The sequence below is a fragment of the Lissotriton vulgaris genome, chromosome 12, assembly GCF_964263255.1.
Source record: "Lissotriton vulgaris chromosome 12, aLisVul1.2, whole genome shotgun sequence".
Lineage (NCBI taxonomy): Eukaryota > Metazoa > Chordata > Amphibia > Caudata > Salamandridae > Lissotriton > Lissotriton vulgaris.
Window position 1 is genome coordinate 99690279 of NC_141700.1, and position 22664 is coordinate 99712942.

The 22664-nt window shown below is 47.2% G+C and overlaps 1 protein-coding gene across 3 annotated transcripts in view; it reads left to right on the plus strand.

Moving 5' to 3' along the window:
• FLAD1 (flavin adenine dinucleotide synthetase 1) overlaps nucleotides 1-22664 on the plus strand; it is a 166104-nt gene that overhangs the window by 95180 nt on the left and 48260 nt on the right. For all 3 annotated transcript variants that reach the window (XM_086947370.1, XM_086947369.1, XM_086947368.1), the window contains exon 6: nucleotides 22242-22431. In XM_086947370.1, the coding sequence (XP_086803496.1) occupies nucleotides 22242-22431 (190 nt within the window). The remainder of the gene's footprint in view (nucleotides 1-22241; nucleotides 22432-22664) is intronic.

A 22664-nucleotide genomic window follows, 5' to 3' on the forward strand; every position in this document is an offset into this window, starting at 1 on the left:
GAAGAATATGATTCCCAATAGGATTGTAATGCAGAGACCAGGTTAGATTTCTGCGGTTTGATCATTTTGTACATTCTGGATACCTGGTGGCCAAGTCTATTAAGGGTGGATAAAAGGCCAGGGAGTGAGGGGGATGTGTTGCCCAAGTTTGCTTTGGTTAGGGCCGCCTTATCTTGTAGAAAATAGTAGAAGTCGATGTTCTCGAGTTGGAATCCGTCCTGTAATTCCTTGAATGTGAGTGGTGTCTGGCCCTCGTAGAGTTGGTGAGGGAAGTGTATACCCTTCCTGATCCAAGAAGGATTATACAGTGGTTTACCTTTGTATGTTATAGTGTTATTCCGCCATAGAGATTCCCATTTTGAATTACGAAATTGATGGGGTAGAGATTTACTGATATGGAGGAGGGAGTTCTTGGTGTTTTTAAATATGATATTAGAGTCAATATCGGGACGCACTTTGATGGTAAGGAGGGAGGAGGGGTCAAGGCCTTCTACTAGGGATTTTTCGATGTGCAACCACTCGGGTGTGTAATCAGGCTGTGGCGTGAGCCAAATCGCACCTTGCCTGGCCAGGAAGGCGGTCTGGTAGAGTCTAAAGTCGGCCAAATTGACACCACCCAAGGATTTATCTAGTCGTAGCTTTTTCATGCTGATCCTGGCTTTTTTCCCCTGCCAGAGGAAAGACGTAAGTACCTTATCCAGTTTTGAGTGGAAATCGTTAGAGAGCGTTAGGGGAAGCATCGAGCTCAGATAATTGACCAATGGGGAGATCATCATTTTTATCGTCTCTATCCGACCCCACCATGTAATGAATCGCGGCGACCAACCATCCAAGATTCTTTTGATTTTCGCTAGTGTGGTCGATTCATTGTGCTTGAGTGTACTTAGTATGTTGTCAGTGAATTCTATTCCTAGATACTTAATGACATCCGGTTGCCAGGCTAGACCTGAATTACCAAGGACTTCTTTGGTGGTATGTACATTAAGTGGTTTAACTTCGGAATTGTCCTTGTTTAACTTATAGCCGGACAATGCCGAGTATTTACTGATGGAGGATATAAGCCCCTTAATTGATAGGGTTGGGTGTTCTGTGGCTATTAAGATGTCGTCGGCATATGCCGCTAGTTTGATCTGAGTGTTTCCGAAGGTGACACCTGTGATGTCCTCATTTTTCTTGATGTCGGTGAGTAGTGGTTCAAGAGCCAGCAGAAAAAGAGCGGGTGAGAGTGGGCAACCCTGTCTAGTTCCTTGGAATAGGCGGAACGGGTCAGAGAGTGTTCCATTAATAGATATACGGGCAGAGGGGGCGGAGTATAAGGCCATCACCATTTTAATGAAAGAGTTACCCAGATTGAATGCGCCCATACAATGTTGAAGAAATGGCCATGAGACTTTATTGAATGCTTTCTCAGCATCTAGGGTTATTGCAACCATCGGCATTTTGCAGTTTTTCGCTTTTTCAAGTATATGGCATAGGAGTCTGGTGTTGTCATTCGACATCCTGTGTTTCAAAAATCCTACTTGTGATGGACTTATCAATTTGGGCAGCACGGCGTTTAGTCTAGTTGCTAAGATCTTGGCATAGATCTTGTAGTCGATATTTATAAGTGAAATGGGGCGGTAATTTTTAGTCTGGAGGGGATCTTTCCCTTCCTTGGGTATAACAATTATTGTGGCTTCACTCATCGAGGGAGAGATACTCCCACTGGAAGCGGTGGAGTTGAACACAGATTGGAGTGTCGGGGAGAGTTGATTGTCAAAGGCTTTGTAGAAAGAGGCAGAAAAGCCATCAGGGGCCGGGGCTTTGTTGCTTTTGAGTGATGTTATGGCCGTCGAGATTTCTGTGATACTGATGGGTGACCCTAGATTTAATTCGTCTATCTCTGAAAGTCTGGGGAGGTCAAGGGCCTTTAGGTATTCTATACATGCTTTTGGGTCCAGGGGCTTATCATTCCTGTATAATTCTCCGTAAAACTGCTTAAAGGTATCAAGAATCTTGGACTGGTTGGTGTGCGTATTATTAGCGGGATCTTTTATAGAGGATATGGTTGTTAGTTTCTGTTTGTGTTTAAGATAGGAGGCCAGCAGCTTCCCGGCTTTGTTTCCCTCACATAGCTTCAAGGCTTTGAAGCGGTTGATCCACACGCCTGCTCTCTTGCTCACGATGGAATTAAACTCGTATTTCTTTTTTATGAGTTGGTCAAGGGGTTCGGAGTCTTGAGGGTTGGTTTTGTGTAAGGATTCTAATGATCTGATCTCCTGCTCCAGTTGCTCCAGTTCTTTGTTTATCGCTTTGTTGGCTCTTGCTCTTATATTAATAATAACTCCACGGATCGTGGCTTTGAGCGCGTCCCAGAGGATGTTCGGATCTGTGTCAGGGACATTATTTAAAAGTAAATATTCTCCAATGGCTTTAGTAATCTATAGTTTGTCATCAGGATTGGTTAGCGTTTCATCGTTGAAGCGCCATCTTCTGGGCGGTTTGATAGAGCGGGAGCCTGCAAGTTTGGTGTGGATACATGCATGATCGGAGATCAGTTTAGGGGCGATGTCGGTTTCCTCGATGAGGTGTGCAAATGTAGAGGATATTAGGATAAAGTCAATACGCGGGTAGGAGTTGTGGGGAGTGGAGTAAAAGGTGAAGTCTCTCCCATCAGGGTTTTGGAGACGCCATGAGTCTTTAAGGCAGTACCTTTCGCATAGCCGCAGGAGTGCCTCATGTGAGCGTGATGGGTGAAAATCGCATTTGAACTGCCTGTCTAGTAAGGGGTCTAGAGGAAGATTAAAATCGCCTCCCACAATGAGAAGGTCGTCCTGAGGAATATGCTCCATCGAGCGGGAAACGGAGTCCCAAAACCCGGGGTCGTCTGAGTTGGGGCCATAAATGTTCACTACGTGAATTGGGTCATCTTCTCTGCGCAGATGGGCCACCAGAACCCTTCCCTCCGTGTCATGAGTGTGTGAAACCAGTGTTATGTTTGACTTCTTTGATATCAGGGTAATTAGACCTCCTTTCTTGTGCGGTGCAGGGGATGACAGAATATGGGAAGACCAATGGATGTTTAAGAAACGTGTGTCCTCTTGCGATAGTTTAGTTTCCTGTAGGAGGATAATATCCCCCTTAGTTTTGGCGATGTAGTCAAACACTTTCCTCCTTTTCACAGGGTGGTTAAGACCCTTAACATTCAACGAAACTATGTTGAGGTCATCTGCTATTGACTTAGCGATAACCTTGCCCGCTAATGTCTAACACTAAGTGGTGATCTGGTGGGGGGCAGAACAATGAGTCAAACATCCCTGTGGAAGCCTGTGTGCTAATGCAATAACAAGTGAACAGAGCTAGCGATATGGCTATGGATAGAACTAGCGACCTTGTGTTGTAGCTGAATGAAACGGACAGAAAAAGGGACAAAAAATAACACAAAAAGATATACAATGCTATAAAGTACCAACAATTATTATCTGCTGTAAACTCTCTCTTTTTCCCAATCCCCATGCAAGCCCTCCCAATCCCCCCTCCCCCCCTGCCCCCCCAATACGTACGTAGGGAGTACGACGACAGTACCCAGCTAGGCAAAACAGGAGTTATTAAACATTAGCAAACGATATTCATTAGTTCCAAAGTTAAAACGTAAGAGGATTTAGATGTCCAGACTAAGTGTGGCAGCGGGTAATATTTACTGCAGCAATAATACGTGCGTATTGATAGTGTTTGTGCGCATTAATATGCTGTAATAAACCAGGAGTAACTGACTGCAACGTGCAGACGAAAACAGTAAAAAGGTTAGAACCAGCTAAATGTTGTGTCAAGAAAACTTGAATCGTTATATTGGATTGAGCTCCCTGTAATAAGGGCAGTATATGTGCACAGAAACATATATTAACAATAATGACAGACTAGTAGCGACTATTTGCGTCGTGTAATAGAGTCTAAGTGTGAGAGTAGAACCTGCTCGACATTATGCAAGCAAACACCAATACCGTTGCCAACCAAAGGAGATCATGAATCGTCACTTATCTAACAGCATTGATAGTATGCCTGGAAGCGATAATTCGATAGTGGGAAAATGGGATATATGCTTGGTAACAGCGAGTGGGCGGACTAGCAAACAACTAGAGGAGGCAACTATCACAAAACTACAAGCATACAGTGGTGTGACCTGGAAAGGATAGCGATCCGATAGACCTGTACTTTGTCAGGATAGTCACGTGGTCTTCCTTTTGTTAGAAGGGCCATTCGATTGGTCCATTTCCTGCGGTGGGCCATTTTGCAGGTAGTTTTCCAGATCTTTCGGGTCCGTGAAGAATTTTGGGCGGCCGTTTATTGTGATTCTGAACTTGGCTGGACCTGCAAAGGAGTAGGGTATGCTCTTGGATCTGAGCTTGGCGCGGAGTTCCAGGAATCCCTTGCGAACCTCCACTGTGTCCTTGGAGTAGTCCTGTGTAAAAATGATCCTCTGACCTTCCCACACGATGGAGTGCTGCTTCCTTGCGTATTGTAGGATCAATTCGACATGCTGATATCTGAGTGGTTTGCATATCATTGGTCTGGGACCCTTCTCGCGGTTAGTAGTGAATGTGGGGATTCTATGCGCGCGATCCAGCTGCAGACCATGCGGGAAAGCAATGCCGGTGATCATGGGGATCCATGCTTCCAGGAAAGTCACGCAAGAGTCCGCATCTTTTTCTGCGTTTTCGGGAATGCCAAAAATTCTAATGTTCCCTCGCCTGTTGCGGTCTTCCAACTCAGCATGCTGGCGCCTGAGGGTGTCAGTGGTGCTTTCAAGGCGCTGTATTCTAGCCGCTGATTGACGTGAGAGGTCCTCCACGTCGCTGATGCGCTGTTCCGCTGTGTTCAGCCCGGATTTTAGGTCATTCATATCAGCTCTGATGGCTGTTAGCTCAAGCTGCATAGCGTCAGTATTCGCCTTAGTGGATTTGGAGATAACTGTGAGGTCTCCTAACTTTTTCAAAATCATTTCCATCGTGGCCGCCATGTCTGGTTTGCTCTTAATGGGGGAGTCAGAAATTTGCGGCTCAGGTTTCACCTTCTTAGAATTTGTCTTTTCATCTCTGCCCGCCATTCTGGACGTGGGGTGTGAGAAGAGATGTGATTACCAGCTAGCTAGCTTGTCAGGAACACCTGTCTGGGGTCGACGATGGTGGGATCAGACAGGGAGTTGCCAGACAGGTTAGGGCTGTTGAGACTCTCAAGGTTGGCTCCACGCGGTGATTCTCCCAGAGCCAGGCGAGCCTAGTGCAGGCTAGCTTATTGGCGCTGTTAGTGTAGTTGCGCTATTTCCTGTGTTGTCTCCTGATCCAAGGCTTCCTTGTGAGGCTGGTAATATTAGGCGATTAGCTGAGCCAGCTTATAGAGGGAGCAGAGTTAGGTGCCGGTTAGTGAGATGTTGGTTAGGGGCACGATGCCAAAGTACTTTAGAAAAGTGACCTAGAAATGCGACCCCCCAAGGATCGAGGAAAACCACACAGAAAGCAGACAGGAGGTCTTCTGCCTGAAGGTAGAGGAGAACCGCTTCACTTTACAGGCGCCCACATGCTGAATTGCTGGTATTTGCAGCAGGTAGGAGTCAGAGCATTTTTTCGATGGCGGCCGCCATCTTTAGGTCAGGCGAGAAGGGCAGAGAGTGTCAGCACAGCGCTGTGAGAGCGTGTTAGCTCTCGCTTCTTACCGGCATAGGTGGAAAACCGGGGAGCAGCTGACATCCCCGGCTGTGGCGAACTCGTCCAGGTGTTGCTGGTTACCAGAGACCAGAGAGGTCGTCAGGCATCTCCGACGTGACGGAGCGGCGCCATTTTATGCAGAATCGGCGCTGGCGCGCGATCGCCCCAAAAGATTGCAAAACTCCTCGTCAGAAGCCTCGAGAGGAGAGATCAAGGCACCGGAGGGCTCAGCAGGGTGTGAGGCATCAGGAACACCGCTTTTGCTGCTGGATAGGACAGCGGGTCAGCAGGAAACCGATGGAGTCGTTCTCCTGAGTTGCAGAGCTCGAGGTTAGGCGGCCATTCGCACTGCCGTCCAAGCCACGCCCCCACTCTTGGTCTTTTCTAACCCCAGTTCTATTCACTACATCCCTCAGCAAAAACTGCAAACTCTTCGCCACCAGATTTCCTCAATCAGGCTCTGGGGAAATGCCTTCCACTCCTCATGGAAAGGAATGTTTTCTCATGCTTTCCCTTTATTTCCTCTTATCCCAAAAGTGCTGCAGAAGCTGAAACGAGAGCTGTGTTGGCTCATTCTCATTGCCCCTGCATGAGCAAGGCAATACGGGTACACCAAGCTGCATCGCCCATCAGAGTGCGCTCCAATTCAGTTCTTGCTGACTAAGGATTTCCTTTCTCTGAACCAGGGCCAAGTGGTTCATCCACAGATTCACACTCCATTTGTCTGCCTGGCTCCTCGCCACACTGAATTAGGAGCTTTAACAAATTCTGACGAATGTAAGTCGGTACTACAGAAAGCACAAGCTTCTTGTACATTCAAATGCTATTCGTCAAAATGGAAGAGATTCTGTTAATGGTATGTCTCAGTCTTGTCACCCTTTCTCCTCCACACCTGAAGAGATTCTACCCTATCTTCTGCTTCTCGCCAAATCAGGCCTTACCTATTCATCCATTTGGGTACTCCTGCCTTCAATCTCCAGATACAGACTACGTTCTGGTCCAATATCCCTGTGACTCGTAAAGGAGTTTTTGAAAGGTCTATTCAGAGCTTACCCGCCTAATAAACCTCCTCCAGTGCTCTGGCAGCTGATGACTGTCTTATCACAGCTTCTGTAGGAGGGGATCTCTGCGTATAGTCATAATCTAGAGAATAGTCCCGCCCATGTGCGTCGACCCCGGAGCAATCAAAAATAATCCCTTAAATTGTCAAAAAATGCACTTAAGTTTGAATTTAAAGACAGATAATGCAACCTATATCCACAGGCTGCACTGTCCAGTACTTCAACTAGACATTCCACCACAAACCCACAAACAGCACAGCCTGTCCAGTAATCTCCACAGAGAAAAACCTTCCCCTACCAGCAAAAGCCTCTGGAATGATAGAGAGAAAGGAGTGGACAGACAAGCCCCATAGGCTGCCATTATGTGGTTCAGAACAGGATACTGTGCCTTTAAGATAACTTTCCAGAACTCTCTCAGTATCCCAGAATGCACAGCAGGTCCCTTTTACTTTGAGTTCTATTTTCCGGCTCCTGCAAGCAGGACCCTGGAGCATTGAGCTCTCCCTTTATAGGATTTTCTTTACAGATTTTTTTCACTTTTCGAGTGTTTTTGATTGCTTTCATTGAAGTACTTTGGTGCTTTCTTCCTTGTGTGTATTTGGGGGAACTTTTTTATTTGTCACACTGCCTGCTTTGTTTGACAAATGCCCAGAGTATTCGAGGAAGAAGGACAAGACTGACCCACATGAGGTGTGCATCATCTGCCTTCCCTCATCTCATGTCCCGGAGGAGTGTGACATTTGCCAGACCCTCTCCAGCCGGACCCTGAGGGACAGGATGAAGATCAGGCTCCCAAGGCCTGGAAGAGAGAAGACTGAAGGCACAAGGTGGTCTGGGCATACTCCATCTGCCCATGCAGAGGCCTCTGGGGGGCTACCCAGGGGCAGGAAGACCAGCAAACGTCCCTGTTCTCCGCCGGCGTCGATAGCACCGACGACGGCGTCGAGAGGGATGACAGCAGTCTGTTCCCCGTCTCCCCAGGGCTCTGGGTCGAGGCGACTTCGGCGTCGAGGGAACTGGTTAGACCGCCGTCGAGATCACCATTGACGATATCTTCGTCGTCGTCGTCGAGTCATCGACGTCAAGAGGCGGCCTGGCGTCGGCGCTCACCATCGATGCGACACAGCCGTTCGTCGTCGGCGAAGAGGAGGAGGTCGTCGTCGAGGGGATCCTTGACGTCGAGGAGGACGTCAAAGTCTCGGAGGAGGCGTTCGCCGTCGAGGAGGTGTTCACCGTCGAGGAGGCGTTCGCCGTCGAGGAGGCGTTCGCCGTCGAGGAGGCGTTCGCCGTCGAGATGGAGGTGTTCGCCGTCGAGATGGAGGTGTTCGCCGTCGAGACGGAAACGTTTGCCGGCGAGGACGTACGACGTCGAGAGAACGACGGTCGCCGCCGAGGCAGCATTCTTCGACGCCAAAGAAGCGCAGAAGGAGTTCTGGCGCCAGAAGTTCTTGGGGGGTCGCTGGACACCATCACCTCCGCCTAAGAAGAAGGGAGTCACAGGGCTCTGTGTACTCCGGGGTATATACACCTTCTAAACTGAGGACACATTCTCCTCCTCCGTTGCCAAAGGATCCTCCACCGCGGACTCCGACTCCGCCTCCGCTTCCACCACCGCCCCCTGCTCCTGTTCATCCTCTGCTCCCTCCTTCGGGACCACCTGTGGTTCCTCCGAGGTCCGTTTCGCTACCACGGTACCCGACGCCGCCTAAGGGGACTCCTCAGCCGAGGCGCCCGGTCAGGCCGCAGTCACCTGCTCCCGTGAGACCTTTGAGCGGCCGAAGTCGCCTGCTCCTGTGAGGCCTGTGGAGCGACCGAAGCCAAGGAGATCGCGTTCTCGCTCCGACCGTAGGGGAAGATCGCGTAGTAGTCACCGGTCGTCCACAAAATCAAGACAACGCCACAGGAGGCGCAGATCCAGATCCCACACAAACTCTTCTGGGACCAGGGAATACTCGCCAACTTTGTCGGAATCCCCAGGGACGAGGGTGTCGCCTGTAGACGACATCGTCTCATTCCAGGATGTTTAGCTGAGGGGTGCGGCGAAGTTGGGCATCACGGTGACGGTGCCTACGCCCACAACGTCCGTGATTTTCGAGAAGCTACATAAAAGGCACCTGTCTCGACCTTTGCTGCCTCTAGTACTAGGACTGGTGGAGCCCGCCGAGGAGTTGTTTCTCACTCCGACGGTGACAAAGGCGGCCCCCTCCTGGCTCCTCAAGAAGTACCGGGCTCCGGATTCTGACCTGGCTTTTCTTAGGATGGATCCGACACCGGACTCGGTCATAGTGACGGCAGCTAGGAAGCAGCATGCCACCACCCCGTCATCTACAGTACCTCCTGATAAGGAGAGCCGTTGGATGGCAGGAAGGTCTGTGGGACGGCTTCTACCACCATGAAGGCGGCCAGTGCCGCGGCCTTACTAGGGCGATATGATCGAGCCCTATGAGAGTCCCTCCAGCAATTCGCTGAACTACTTCCTCGAGAGAAGAAAGAAGATTTTCAGGAGATCCTGAACAAGGGGATGTTGGTTTCGAGCCAACTCATCAGCGCGGCTGCTGATGTGTCCCTTCTGGCGGCACATGGGTACTGCCATGGTGTTAACCAGCGGCGCCACGCTTGGCTTCGACTTACGTCCCTCAAGCCAGAGGCTCAACAACGGGTGTCCAACCTGCCTTTCTCGGGGGAAACCTCGTTTGGCAAGCATGCGGACGACGAGATGGCCCGCATGAAAGCGGAGGCCGACACCCTGACGGCTGTCGGGTTGGAGAAGCCTAAGGAGAAGAAGACCTACCGCCTGTTCCAGAGACGGTTCAGGGCGCAAGGCAGAGGGCGAGGGCAGGCTTCGGGACAGCAGCAACAACAGCAGCACCAGTTCCGGAGGCCTTTCCAGAAGCGCCAGAAGGTGGCCAGCAGTCCGCAGCGGCGAACAAAGGCCCGGGCGGGTCTCGGCCCTGAGCGTTTACTTCTCCTACAACCGTTACCCACTCCAGTAGGGGGAAAGCGTTCAATCTTTTCTGGCAGAGTGGAGAAAAATTACTAAGGACAAGTGGGTGCTGAATATTGTTTGCAATAGATATAGTCTTCGGTTCACCAGCTCGCCTCCAGCAATTCCACCGGTCAGCTCGCAGTTTTAACTGCGCGAGCTCCAGGCGGAGGCCGATACCCTGTTAAGGAAAAGGGCGATAGAAGACGTACCTCTGTCTCAAAGGGGAAGAGGTCTGTACTCGCGGTTCTTTCTGGTTCGCAAGAAGGACAAGAACGAGTTCAGGCCCATTCTGGATTTGCGACAAGCAAACAAGTGGATTCGCAGAGAGCTATTTCGCATGCTGTTGTTGCATCAGATTTATCCTCAGCTGCAACAGGGAGACTGGCTATGTGCTATAGACCTACAGGATGCTTACTTCCATGTCCCATTGCACACAAACACAGGAAGTTCCTGCGATTCCAAGTCGGTGCCAATCATTATCAGTACACAGTACTGCCATTCGGGCTGAACCTGCGCCCAGAACATTCTCGAAGTGCATGGCTGTGGTAGCGGCACACCTGAGGAGAAACAAGGTGTTTGTCTACCTGTACCTTGACGATTGGTTGATCGAGGCCTCCTCCTGCTCGGAAGCTCAAACGCACTTCCAGAAGGCGTGCGTTCTCTTGAACAAGCTGGAGTTGCACATCAACATGTCCAAGTCTGTCCCGACTCCGGTCCAGTGCATACAGTACTTGGGAGCCTCCATCAATACGCTGTCAGCAAGCGTGTCTCCTTCGGAGGAGAGACAGTATCACTCCCTCGGAAGGCTCAGGCTCTTATGACCGCTCCATCTACAACAGTGAGGATGGTGTCTTCTCTACTGGGGTCGATGGCCTCTTGTATCTTCCTCACGCCACACGCTAGACTGCACATGAGACCATTGCAGGAGTGCTTGGAGGATCAGTGGGATCAAAGGACAGGGTCTTGAGACGACAAGATACGACTGTCTCTGCATGCTGTTCAGTCTCTGAAGTGGTGGTGTTCAGCGGAGAATCTCCTCAGAGGGGTTCCCTTCCACAAGGACATTCCCACACAGACTATCGTGACGGATGCGTCTCTCCACGGCTGGGGGGCGCACACCGGAGACTTACAGATACAAGGAACGTGGTCCCCGACGGAGTCCACGTATCACATCAATTTCCTGGAACTCAGAGCTGTTCACTTTGCACTGAAGGCCTTTCATCCGTCCTTCCAGACCAACTCTCTGCTTGTGCAGACGGACAATACGACCACGATGTATTACCTCAACAAGCAGGGGGGCTCGAGATCGCTCACTCTGTCGCAGGAGGCGCAGGCGATTTGGCGCTGGCTTCTAGCCAGAGGACTGACGATAACGGCTATCCATCTACCAGGTGTGCAGAATGTTCAGGCAGACTCGCTGAGCAGTCTGATTCAGGAAAACCACGAATGGGTCATAAACGACGAAGTACTAGGAGAAGTCAGTGGGGGACTCCAGACGTAGATCTGTTCGCCACCGCCGAAAACAGCAAATGCCAAGACTACGCCTCCAGGTACTACCAGAAGGGGACTCTGGGGAATGCGCTATGGATCATCTGGTCGAACAGCTTTCTGTATGCTTTTCCACCCATTCCCCTGTTTCCGGCGGTGCTCATCAAGCTGTCCCAGTCCAGGGCTCTGATGATCCGGATTGCCCCGGAATGGCCCAGGCAGTGGTGGTTCACAGACCTGCTTCACCGGTAACTCCTTCCTCACATACGACTGCCGTGCCGGCCGGACCTTCTCACGAAGTTCGGGGGGCAGATGGTGCACCCCAACCTCTCGTCTTTGAGTTTGGCGGCATGGCATGGCTCCTGAGATAGTGCAATATGGCCATTTGAATCTACCAGAAGATTGTATGGACATACTGAAGGAGGCTAAGCGACCTTCCACTAGGACTTTCTATGCTTACAAGTGGAAGAGGTTCTGCATCTGGTGCAAGTCTAAGAACTATGACCCGACGACGTGCAAGGAAGATGTCATCCTTCCGTATCTTCTACACTTGGCTCAGTCTGGGCTTAATTTCCATTCCATTAAGGTCCATCTCGCTGCGCTGGCTGCCTACAGGAAATGCCCTTCACAGACTTCCTTCTTCCAGATCCCTGTGATCACAGATTTTTTGGAAGGCTTGAAGAAAGTTTTCCCTCCTGTCTGGCTTCCTTCGCCTTAATGGGATTTGAATGTGGTTCTGTCCAGATAGATGAAGGAGCCTTTTGAACCTATTCATAAGGCTTCATTGCAGCACCTGTCCTGGAAGGCGGCGTTCCTCGTGGCCATCACATCGGCCCGCAGGGTGAGGGAAATTCAGGCGTTGTGTTGCCAAGAACTTTATACTGTATTTCATGCTGCTACGGTTGTTATGCGTACTCACCCTAAATTTCTTCCAAAGGTTATCTCTGATTTCCATGTTAAACTTACCATAACTTTACTTACGTTTTTTCAGAATCCTTCATCTCCAGCGGTAAGGTCTGCATTCCCTGCATGTGAGGAGGGTGTTGAAATTTTATCTGGATAAAACCAAGGATATTCGTAGGTCAGATCAATTGTTTATCAATTATGGATCAGTAAGGCCCGGTCTTGCTACCTCAAAACAGTTCATCTCTAGCTGGATTGTGTCCTGTATACAATTGAGTTAACAAAAGGCTAATAAGACCATAGGGGGTAAACCTAAGGCTCATTCCACCAGGGGCAAAGCTGCCACGACTGCTTTGCTGCGTAATGTGTCAATTGCAGAAATCTGCAAGGCGGCCACTTGGAAGTCGGCCCATACCTTTGCTAAGCATTACTGTCTGGACACTGATGCCCGGACAGACGGTCAGGTTGGGCAGGCTTCGATGCAAAATCTGTTTGCACAGTAGTGGTGTTATTATTCTTCTCTCCACCGCCGCTTTGGTGTGGGGATGGGCTTGCCATTCTATTCACTAGATTATGACTATACACAGAGAAGTAGTTTCTGTCCTTTAACTCCAGTTCTGTTGTAGGGGTATCTCTGTTATAGTCATAAGCGCCGCCCTCCTCCCTGGTGGAGAAAGATATTCATGTCAGGAATCCTACAGGTCTGGCGTGTTACGCCTTCAAAAAGAACTGAAAGAAAAAGGACCTGCTGTGCATTCTGGGATAGAGAGAGTTCTGGAAAGTTCTCTTAAAGGCACAGTATCCTGTTCTGAGCCACATAATGGCAGCCTATGGGGCTTGTCTGTCCACTCCTTTCTCTCTATCATTCTAGAGGCTTTTGCTGGTAGGGGAAGGTTTTTCTCTGTGGAGAACACTGGACAGGCTGTGCTGTTTGTGGGTTTGTAGTGGAATTTCTAGTTGAAGTACTGGACAGTGTAGCCTGTGGATATAGGCTGCATTATCTGTCTTTAAATTCTCTCTTAAGTGTCTGTGCAGGTCTGCATTTTTTGACAACTTAAGAGATGATTTTTGATTGCTCCGGGGTCCACGGACATGGGCGGGACTATTCACTAGATTATGACTATAACAGAGATACCCCTACTACTGAACTGGAGTTACAGGACAGAAACTACTCCTTATGATGTCTCCATTCAAGCTGATCCAGAAATGTAACTTAAAATTCCTTTCACGGAAGGTGGTATTTCTATTGTCCATTACATCGGCTAGACGTATTAACGAGATTCAGGCTTTTACCACAACAGAACCTTACCTACAGTTACTTGAGGAGAGGGTAGTCCTGTGCTCCAATCCTTCTTTTATTCCCGAGGGTTCTTCAGCATTTCATCTTGGTGAACCAGTGACCCTGCCTTCTTTTTTTCCCAGTATTTCTTCACCTGTAGAAAGGGCTTGCCACTAGTTTGACATTAAACGTTTGAAATTCTACTTGCAAAGGACAAAGACTTTCCGTAAATCTACTCCGTTGCTAATCTCTTTCTCTGCTTCCAGAGAAGGTCTGGCCTTAACACGGGCTAGTATTGCTCGCTAGGTCTCCTCAACTGTAATATTCTATCATGAGAAGGCTAGACGTCCTCTAGCTGAAAAAGAGAAGGTTCACTAAACACGAAGGTGGTAGCATCCTCAACCTTGTTTGCCGAAGTGTCTCTACCCAACATCTGCAGGGCTGTGACATGGGCAAACGTCCATACCTTCACAAAACACTATTGCCTAGAGAAAGGCGGATGTAGCAGTCGGCCAGGCTGCCCTGCGAAGACTGTTCGCATAAGGTATGCACCTACTAATTTCTTTTCTTTCTATGTTATGATATTTGATAGTTGTTAATTTTTGTATTTTCATTTTAAAGAATGAATGCTATGCTATGTGCTTTTTGATTTTCTGCAATTCCAGTATCTTCTTTCGACCATCATATTTGTTTGAGTCGCATGGTGGGATGGTTTGCCTTACCCCCGCCGCCTTTGCCTTTTGGATACTGCTTACTATTTAATTCAAGCATGTGAATCTATAAAAGACACAATACTGAAGAAAAAACAAGTTACTTACCTGTACAGTGTGGTTGTCCAGTATTGATATCTTTTATAGATTCACATTCAACCCTCACTCCTCCCTGTTCAGGCTCACCAATTGCATACCTCTATTATTCTATTTACACACGTGCTAGAAATCTGAGGTATGGTGACTCTGCACGGGAGGAGCACTCCAGGGTCTCTGCTCTCATCGGCTGAAGTTTGGGTGTATTCATTCAATGTGAGTAGGCTACTAACTACTAGTGTTTTTCAATGGAGTCTAATGCTAATGCTTTGAAACTGCTTTATTACCTTTAACATCGGACTCCCACCATGACGACAGGAAAGATTCAAGCATGTAAATCTGTAAAAGATATAAATACACAAGAACCACAGTCTACAGGTAAGTAACTTGTTTTTTATTGTCCAATGTAGCTAGGGGTATGTTGCCCAGGTGTGGCAGAAGCCACTAACTGTACCCCCTCCGCCTCAAAAGGAGAGTTTGCATCCATGCTTAATACAATGCATTATAATTAGGCTTTCCTGTTTTCAGTTTCTATTTTTGGCAAATTCTGGTGGTGTTTTTTCAGTGTTTTCCAGTGATTTCAATACCTTTCAAAAACAGTGCTTTTCAGTGGTTACCCATTTTCGCGCCATAAAAAACAGCAGAAACAGTGTTTTACCGGTGTTTATGGAACGCTTTGCTCTTATTATTGCTTGCTTTCTTCACTGATGCATGGTATGTAGACAGTGTACGTACAGTGTATATGAGGCTCAAATATATTTTTATAAGTCGAACTTATTGTAGTACACTATGCAATACTTCTTCAGTCAATCTTTGGAAAACAGACGATTCACAATAATGAAAGACAAGAGCAAACTGAATTGAAAAATGTGATCATACAATTTCTGCCACAACAAGGAGTCCAGAAGCTACTTGTTTTCCCATCAACAACGGTGATGAGGTGCATTTTACCTAACAAATGCAGGTCTAACAAAACCACCACAGTAGTCCTACATGTATTAGCAGCCTGCTGCATTTGAAAACGCATGGGGATTGGGGTTGACACTAGAGCAGAAATGTTTAGAGTTAAAATATTTTATAAAATATCAAATATAATTTGGAATGTCTAACACTTTGGCGCTTCATTAAGGCAACTTCTGCATAACCAGAGTAAGGTTTAACAGTTGCTTTTTGCAGCATATATATTTTTTTTGGGGTGTGTGCAACCTTTGATTTATTGCGGGAGGAGAACTATCTACGTTATTGTGGACCCTGACCTAACTGCTGGTGTCCTCGTACGTGTACCCCCAATGATTGGTGCCACCAATAGGCCAAATTAGCCTCTTATGCAGCCCAACATTACACCCCCACCATCCCAGTGTAGCACTGGCACCACCCAGACAATCTTCCTTGCTACTTGTCTGTCAACAGAGGGGACACAATTAGCCATCTGTAATCTTTTTGCTGCTGCCATGCCAGACACACAAATTATTGCACGCTCCGCCACCTGTGTGCCCACCAGCGTACCACCGACTGTTCCTTCCATCTCCAGCATCATCCCCCTGTGTCCTTACTGCCTCGTGCCATGAGACCCCCCCTTTCATGAAGGTGATCACCCGCTCCCCCACCACCTGCGCAAACTACTTCCAGCCTCCCTTGCATTTCTCCCTGTAGTGCGCCCCTTCATCCCACCCCAGACAAGTCCCCTTGAGCACCACGGTAGGCACTGTGGTTATTGGCAACGAGTTGTAACTTATATAATTAGTCTCAGAAGGATGAAAGCTGGGGAATAAAGACTGGGCCCGAAACCGCTATCCACGGAAACCAGTGGCTCCTTGAATCCACCCTGCATCCAAGTTGGAGCCAGCCCAGCATTAGATTCGAGGGCGGAGAACAGACAACCTTGCCCTATGTAGGTGGACTTTGGCGATTAATTGAGAAATCTGCTCCTGTCAGGAGTGTGGTTAAAAATGTAATCTAATTCTTCTGGAACAAAAATAAATGCACCCTGAAAAGTATTTTTTACCTTTCCGAGTTTGAAAACGATGGGGGATATTTGATATTTTTGTAAAGTGAATTCCCAGAAAATCTGGAGTAACAAAGAAAAAGGCCATGGGTACATGCTCACCTTTGCCTTCCTTAGCAGGTATGCAAGCACAGCTGTGGCCAGCGTGAGAGGATTGCGCAGCTCCTTCGAGATATATTCTGAATGGCCATGTCAGCACGACATGCCCTTTTTATTTGAAAACAGGAGCCTATCTTCTCTTCTCAGTGATAACATTTTTTGGAAATCTGAGAAAAAACACCCAAGCACTCAATCTGCCCTACAAATCAGCTTTAACGCACAGTGAAGAGCAATGTGGGAAGTTTGCACTTCATTGCTTTCAACATGGCAATTTATGACCTCCCCATGACCTCCCAATGCCCTGCAAGTAGATAACACTGCAGCTACATCCAGAGGGCACAGGCAATTCTTAAAGCAGGTGCTCAGACGCCTCTCTATTGGGCTCTCACCCTCATGGCGATTGTTTTTATCTCTGCAGCAGTGCCACTGCTCAAAGCATTTAATGTAACTTCAGTGTCTCATCAATTTAGCATGGAAGCATTTTCAATATTATATAAACAAAGCCGTGGTTGCTGCTTATTTATCTTTTGCTACTGACAACCATTTGACTAAGCCAATAGCCCTGGCTCATTGTACTTGTAATGGATCCGAACCGGCCAGACTCAATTCTTACCTTACAAAAACCTCCCGTGGCAGCCTGGTTCCCTGCATTAACTTAGTAATTAGACCCCTATCTGCCCTGTCTTAACCTGGTGAAACGAGAGCCCCTTATGCACCTCCTTTCTCGCCAACCCCACGTACACGCTTTGTCTCCCTCCAACCCGCCTCTGATATTGAAGTGTTTTGCTGCCCCTGTTGCGTCACCCCATTGCAAATACATTCTTTGCAGTATTCTGGGACATATATCATCCCCCCGGGCTCACAGGATGTTGAGCTACATCGAGATTCAAACTTAATTCACCTGCTCCTGAGTCAGCAGGTCCGAGCCCCGGCTCCCCTCGCCTCCCTCATTTACAACTATTGCCTTGCGTAACAACCTTGTGCTCCTGCGCCCAATTACGATGTGCACAACTCCTTAAATGGACCTCCTGCATCCCCTCTCGCTGCTCCCATTCGCACCCGCTCTGTCAGCCCATCAATCCGATACCGAAATTGTAAATCGAATCCACACTGAAGCTCTCCCCCCACCAGTCAGTGCTTGACCCCCAGGCCAAAGACCTTGTTTGCGATCGCCTGAGGACATTAACCTATCTACCCAAGATCACTATGTTGAGCCGCTCTGCGCATAGGGCCGCATCGCTTTTCCCCTTGGTCAACACGGAGACCAATAAATCTTATTTTACTTAAACTACCAGTCTCCTGATCTTACACTCCGCTATTGCCTGCTGTTGTCCAGCGGGCCCCATTGATCTGCACTAAGCTTCCAGAGAAATATTCGCCCTCACGAGCGTTACACCTACCCCAAGCGTTTCTCGACCCCCTGCCGTATTAAGTACCGAAGTACCGACCATTACCCCCCCCCCCTCCCCCCGCTCCCCCACCATATCCATATTAGTGCCTGGACGTCCCTCCCCCGCCCAGCTATCCACGAGCAATTCACCACTTTGAATTATCCTTATCCTCTGCTCTCCCTTTATATCTTACGTGTTGCAGCTTGTTAGGACCCAAGTACCCATCCCACACCTATGAATGGCACTTGAATCCCCGCTGTGCCCTTCCCACTTCTCTGCCCATTTATAACCCCCATCAAGCCAGCCCCAGACAACAGTTCCGCCCTACCATTATCACACGTCGTTACCTCCTCCCCTGCACATAACTCCACTGCTGCGGCCATGTGAACTTCAATCGGGCGGCCATTGTACTGCTTTGGTGCCACCAAGTGGCCAAAAGGTTCAACAAATTGTGCAACAAATAAGAAAATCAGTGACACTCGGTTTAAACCGGATCAGCTGATTTTTAGCCGGTAGGGTATTTTCGAGTACATTCAGTTTTAACCGAATTCCGGACAGCCTAATTATGAATATTGTTGTATTCTGGGCCAATCAACCGTGGCCCGGTGGCCTTTTATAAATTATTATTTTATACGTGTGTTATCAGAAGAAAAACGAGTCACTTCTTCTACATTCAAATTGTATAACAAAAATGAGAACATTAATAATGCTCTAAACTTTCTACACAGCTCAAATCATATAAATATCCAGATTTCCCCAATGAATTTTGTCTCGTATTAGTATGGCTTTTACAAAGATTTCTTTATTGCGTGTCTGTGGTCGTGGGATTAGGTGTTTCTTCTCATCACGTTACCACACCAGATATGATGTACTTAGCTGATGTTACATCACATGCTTTTTCCCCATTACTGCTCTGTAGTGCAACACTGCAGAGTTCCATGCAGGCGCTACCAGGTTACAGACTGCTTTCTTGAAGTACAATGTCGTCAGCTACTGATAAGGAACCTCACAGTTCCATATGTCTCTCTCGGGCTATAGTAATCCTTCTTGCCATGTATCCCCCGCATTCTACGGTGTATCATCTAAATCGTTCCTCTTTTCCCTTGACCTAATTCTGATGGCTGCAGTAGCTGTCTACAGTATTCAGTTGATCCCTAACTAGCTATGAGCTTAAACAATAAAACAACATAAATACACCTAGGGTAAGTTTGAATGTCTTGATGTTCAGCTACTTTGTCATTGTTTCTGGCTTTAGCGGATATGTAAACCTACACTTAGACACTGACGTGATTTGAACATTGTTCATATGGAAAGGCTGAAGTTACAACCCAGGTCAGTTTATTTTAAAGGGAACAACTAAACTATCAATTGCATCTCAGAAACTGCTGGAATTAATGCAACTCCTGTATAGCAAAGGTCTGCAAACGGAATAATCTAAAGGTGCTTCCTGTTTAGGAGGAGTTTGTACATGGAGTATTCAGTAAATAGAGTCTTTCTTCTGAAGTTGAACACGTTGGCTTTGTTGTGAATAGTCATGAATTGCACAGGACCTTATCTCTATTGAGCCACACATAGTTTGGAGTGCTTATTTGTTGTTGAACAGGTCAATGTCAGTCAGTTATTTTTGAATCTATTGATGCAGTTGTCCTGAGGCAGAAAGACTAGAAGATTAATCAAAAGTTGATGGTAAACCATTGTATTAATCGCATGGTCTGAACGATGGCACGCCATGACTTCCTGCCAGCTTCCAATCTCATTTGTCTTTAGGGATTGAAAGAAAAGCTATGTAGGCGTAATAATGATAATAGTGAGAGGGGCTGATCATATGTATGTTTGGATGTCAAATGTGGATGGAGTAATACTGGATAAGTGGGAGAGTTTAGATTGAGGGTGGCGGTACATTTGACTCCATGGAACAGTACTTCGGTTTTTGATTCACCAGGTTTCAGGACGTTGTTGAGTTTGAAATTCTGTGGCAGATAGACCAGTTTCTAGTGCCTCGTATTGATTTTATTTGTTGATGAAGAAAATGTGGATTTGAATCTTGTTAGGCTGCAAGTGGTGTTCCTTTGCACAATATTGAGGAAAGGACAAAGTACTTCCACCTGAGAAGTGATGTGAAAGGCCAGGTTGAGTTACTTGATCAGACGAGAATAAGAGTGTATCGCAGGGGAACGGGAAGTGTCGGGAACTTACGCTACCTCAAAGGATCAATAAAGCAAAATATTGTGGTATATGGTTTAGAAGGCCATTCTGACATGAGTCTTATTAGCAGGCATGATTCACAAGCTTTAACGGTGACGGTCCAGAATATGATGAGGGCTGTTTCAGTGGCATTCTCTGGATGGGAGAAGGCCTGTTTTGGGTCAAGACATCTGTGTTTGTCAGACCAACAAGCAGTTTGGTAATCACAGTTTTCCCCAGTAGTCTGGATGCTAGGACAGTGGGTCTGTTGTTGCAGATGGTCAGGCCCAGAGGGCTATCAGGAGCATGCAGGAAACTTCTCATGTTTGATGGCTTCAAGAACTACTCCTTTTTTTAAGAATATGGTTTGTGTTGGCTTAAAGTCCAAACCAAAAATTCAGCTCTGTTGATAAGGATTTTTGCTGGGTTGTGTAGTATTGTACTTGAGGTTCAATATTTTTGTAACCCTCTCTTGGCTGACCCAGCCGATCAGTATTTCTGTTTGGTAAATCTTTGGTTTGCTGGTTACTTTGTAAAGGGGTAGAGTTAGTAAGTCTGCAGTTTGAAGACTGCATTGTTGAAGAAGTGGGTTGAAATGCAGAGTTTTTTTTATTGTTTGGCGACTTTACAAAAGTGGTTAGAGTTATTTCGTTCTGGTCCATTTTGTGGCCATTACGGGTGCTGCTTGTTGTTTAGCACCTGGGACGGCGGCCATAAAGAGGTTGGGCTAGTTGTCACGAAGAGGAGAGCTCCTGTGTTTCCTGATAATTGAGTACATCCAGAAGGAGAAACACTTGATGGTGTGCCTGGGCGTATGAATGGGATCTTTGGCTGGTTGATATAATTCAATGATTTGGTAGTTTAATTGGCTGTGAGACTTAAGTGAGTTTGAAGTGTGATGTGATGACAAATTCCAGACTACCACCCCTTTAATCAAATCCGCCCTTTCACACCTTAAAGTAGTACTCTGGCACTAGATCAGTTAAGAGGTTGTTGCTGTCTCGTGTAAGCTACGTATTGTGGGTGAAGGGATAATCCAGGTAATAGTAAGAGATTAAGTTATTGATTTCATGTTTTTTGTCTGAGTGTTGTTGAGCAAGGAGCATGCAAGGGTCTCTGCCTGTGTGAAGGAGGATGTTAGGTTGTGGATGTTTTTGTTTTCCAGGATTTTTAGTGCTTAATGGATTTAGGTGGCTTTATGTTTTTTGGCCTTATTTGGGTTGCTATTGAGTACCCAATGTTGAGTGGCATGAGGATTTCTAGTGGGTGGAATGTGATGGACAAGTGGTTTGGAAGCAGGAAAAGTGTCCCAGTGGTGAGCCTGGGTGAGAAGGTAGTGAGTAAAAGGTATGTGCAGATTTACGGCATGTTGCTGTTGATGATTGTCATAACTCAAATGAGTGTTTGTGGGAGTGCTGTATCAGCTGCTGACAGTCATGGGTTGTAGCTGTAACGCATGGCTACTGCTATAGAGGGGAGGTGCAGCTAAAGGCGATGAGCGTGTGAGTTGAGCACGATCATTATTTCAGCACCTTAACAAAGTATTTATATTGAGCTTACAACATTTAATTTGCATCTTCTGTGCTATGTAATAAGTGTTTTTTGACTCGTCTCAGTGATACTGTAGAACTGTGTTGACCGCAGAACATTCAATCCGGAAAGCAGTATAGTATAACGGGGACATCATAAGGATTTTGTTGGCCCGGGGCCGAACATATTTTGGGGTCCTGTTTGGAACAGCTTTGAATTTATAATCCGATTTCTGCTCTTTTTTTTGCCCTAGTTGGACAGGTCACTGACGATGTACAGGCACACAAGTCCAAATTCTAAAGTTGTTATATATAATATTTAGGGACAGTGACGTGTCTTTTCAATATTGTAACACAGCAGCAGCTCACTAATACTACTGCAAATCTGTATAATCGTTGACATCCTCCTATTTCTCATATGTGAGTCCTATTTTTCAACTTAAGGAAACTTTTTTATGGATGTTACATGAACAATAAATACAGCCTTTCTCTGAAACTGTCTGTAATAGACTTGCGCACATCACTCACATTAAAAATAAATTAAAGGGAAACTATTTGAAGCAACACGTTTAAGAATTATTCAAGGTTATGGGCAAGATTCTGTAAAACAGAGTTGCCACTATCGGAGAGGGAGTGCGGGGGGGACGGGTTCTGTAAGGCTGGGGCTCTGGGCGAGAGCCCACTTTGCCTATACCTTAAAACGTCTCTGTAGTATACTGATATATAAAGTACAACGGTAATCGAAGGGAGCCAACCATATGCTATTGATCGGACTCTTCACAGGCCTCTTGGTTATAAAGCTTGTAACGCTGTATTTCTTACTCCGCAGGTACAACTTGGAAGTCATCACCCTCCAGGGGAACATCAAGCAATCCCTGTCTGAGTTGAAGGCCCAGCGGCCGCAGCTGGAAGCAGTGCTGATGGGCACTCGACGGACGGACCCCTACTCATGTTCACTGACTCCAATGCAAATGACAGACCCTGGCTGGCCTCAGTACATGAGAGTCAATCCCCTACTGGTACGTCACCCTCAGAGTTTAAGGCCAGATTTTGTTTGCGCCTTATCAAATCCCTGAGTTGAAAACTCTGCAATAATGTAGATATGGCCAACCTAGAAGTGCAGTCAGTCATTGGCAATTCCATGCTCACCTTCTCACCTCTATCACACTGCTGCATTTAATTAGCCCCTAATTTCTTTAACAGTCTTACCTGCCTGAGTATAGTAATAACCCTGGACACTATGTTCCAATCC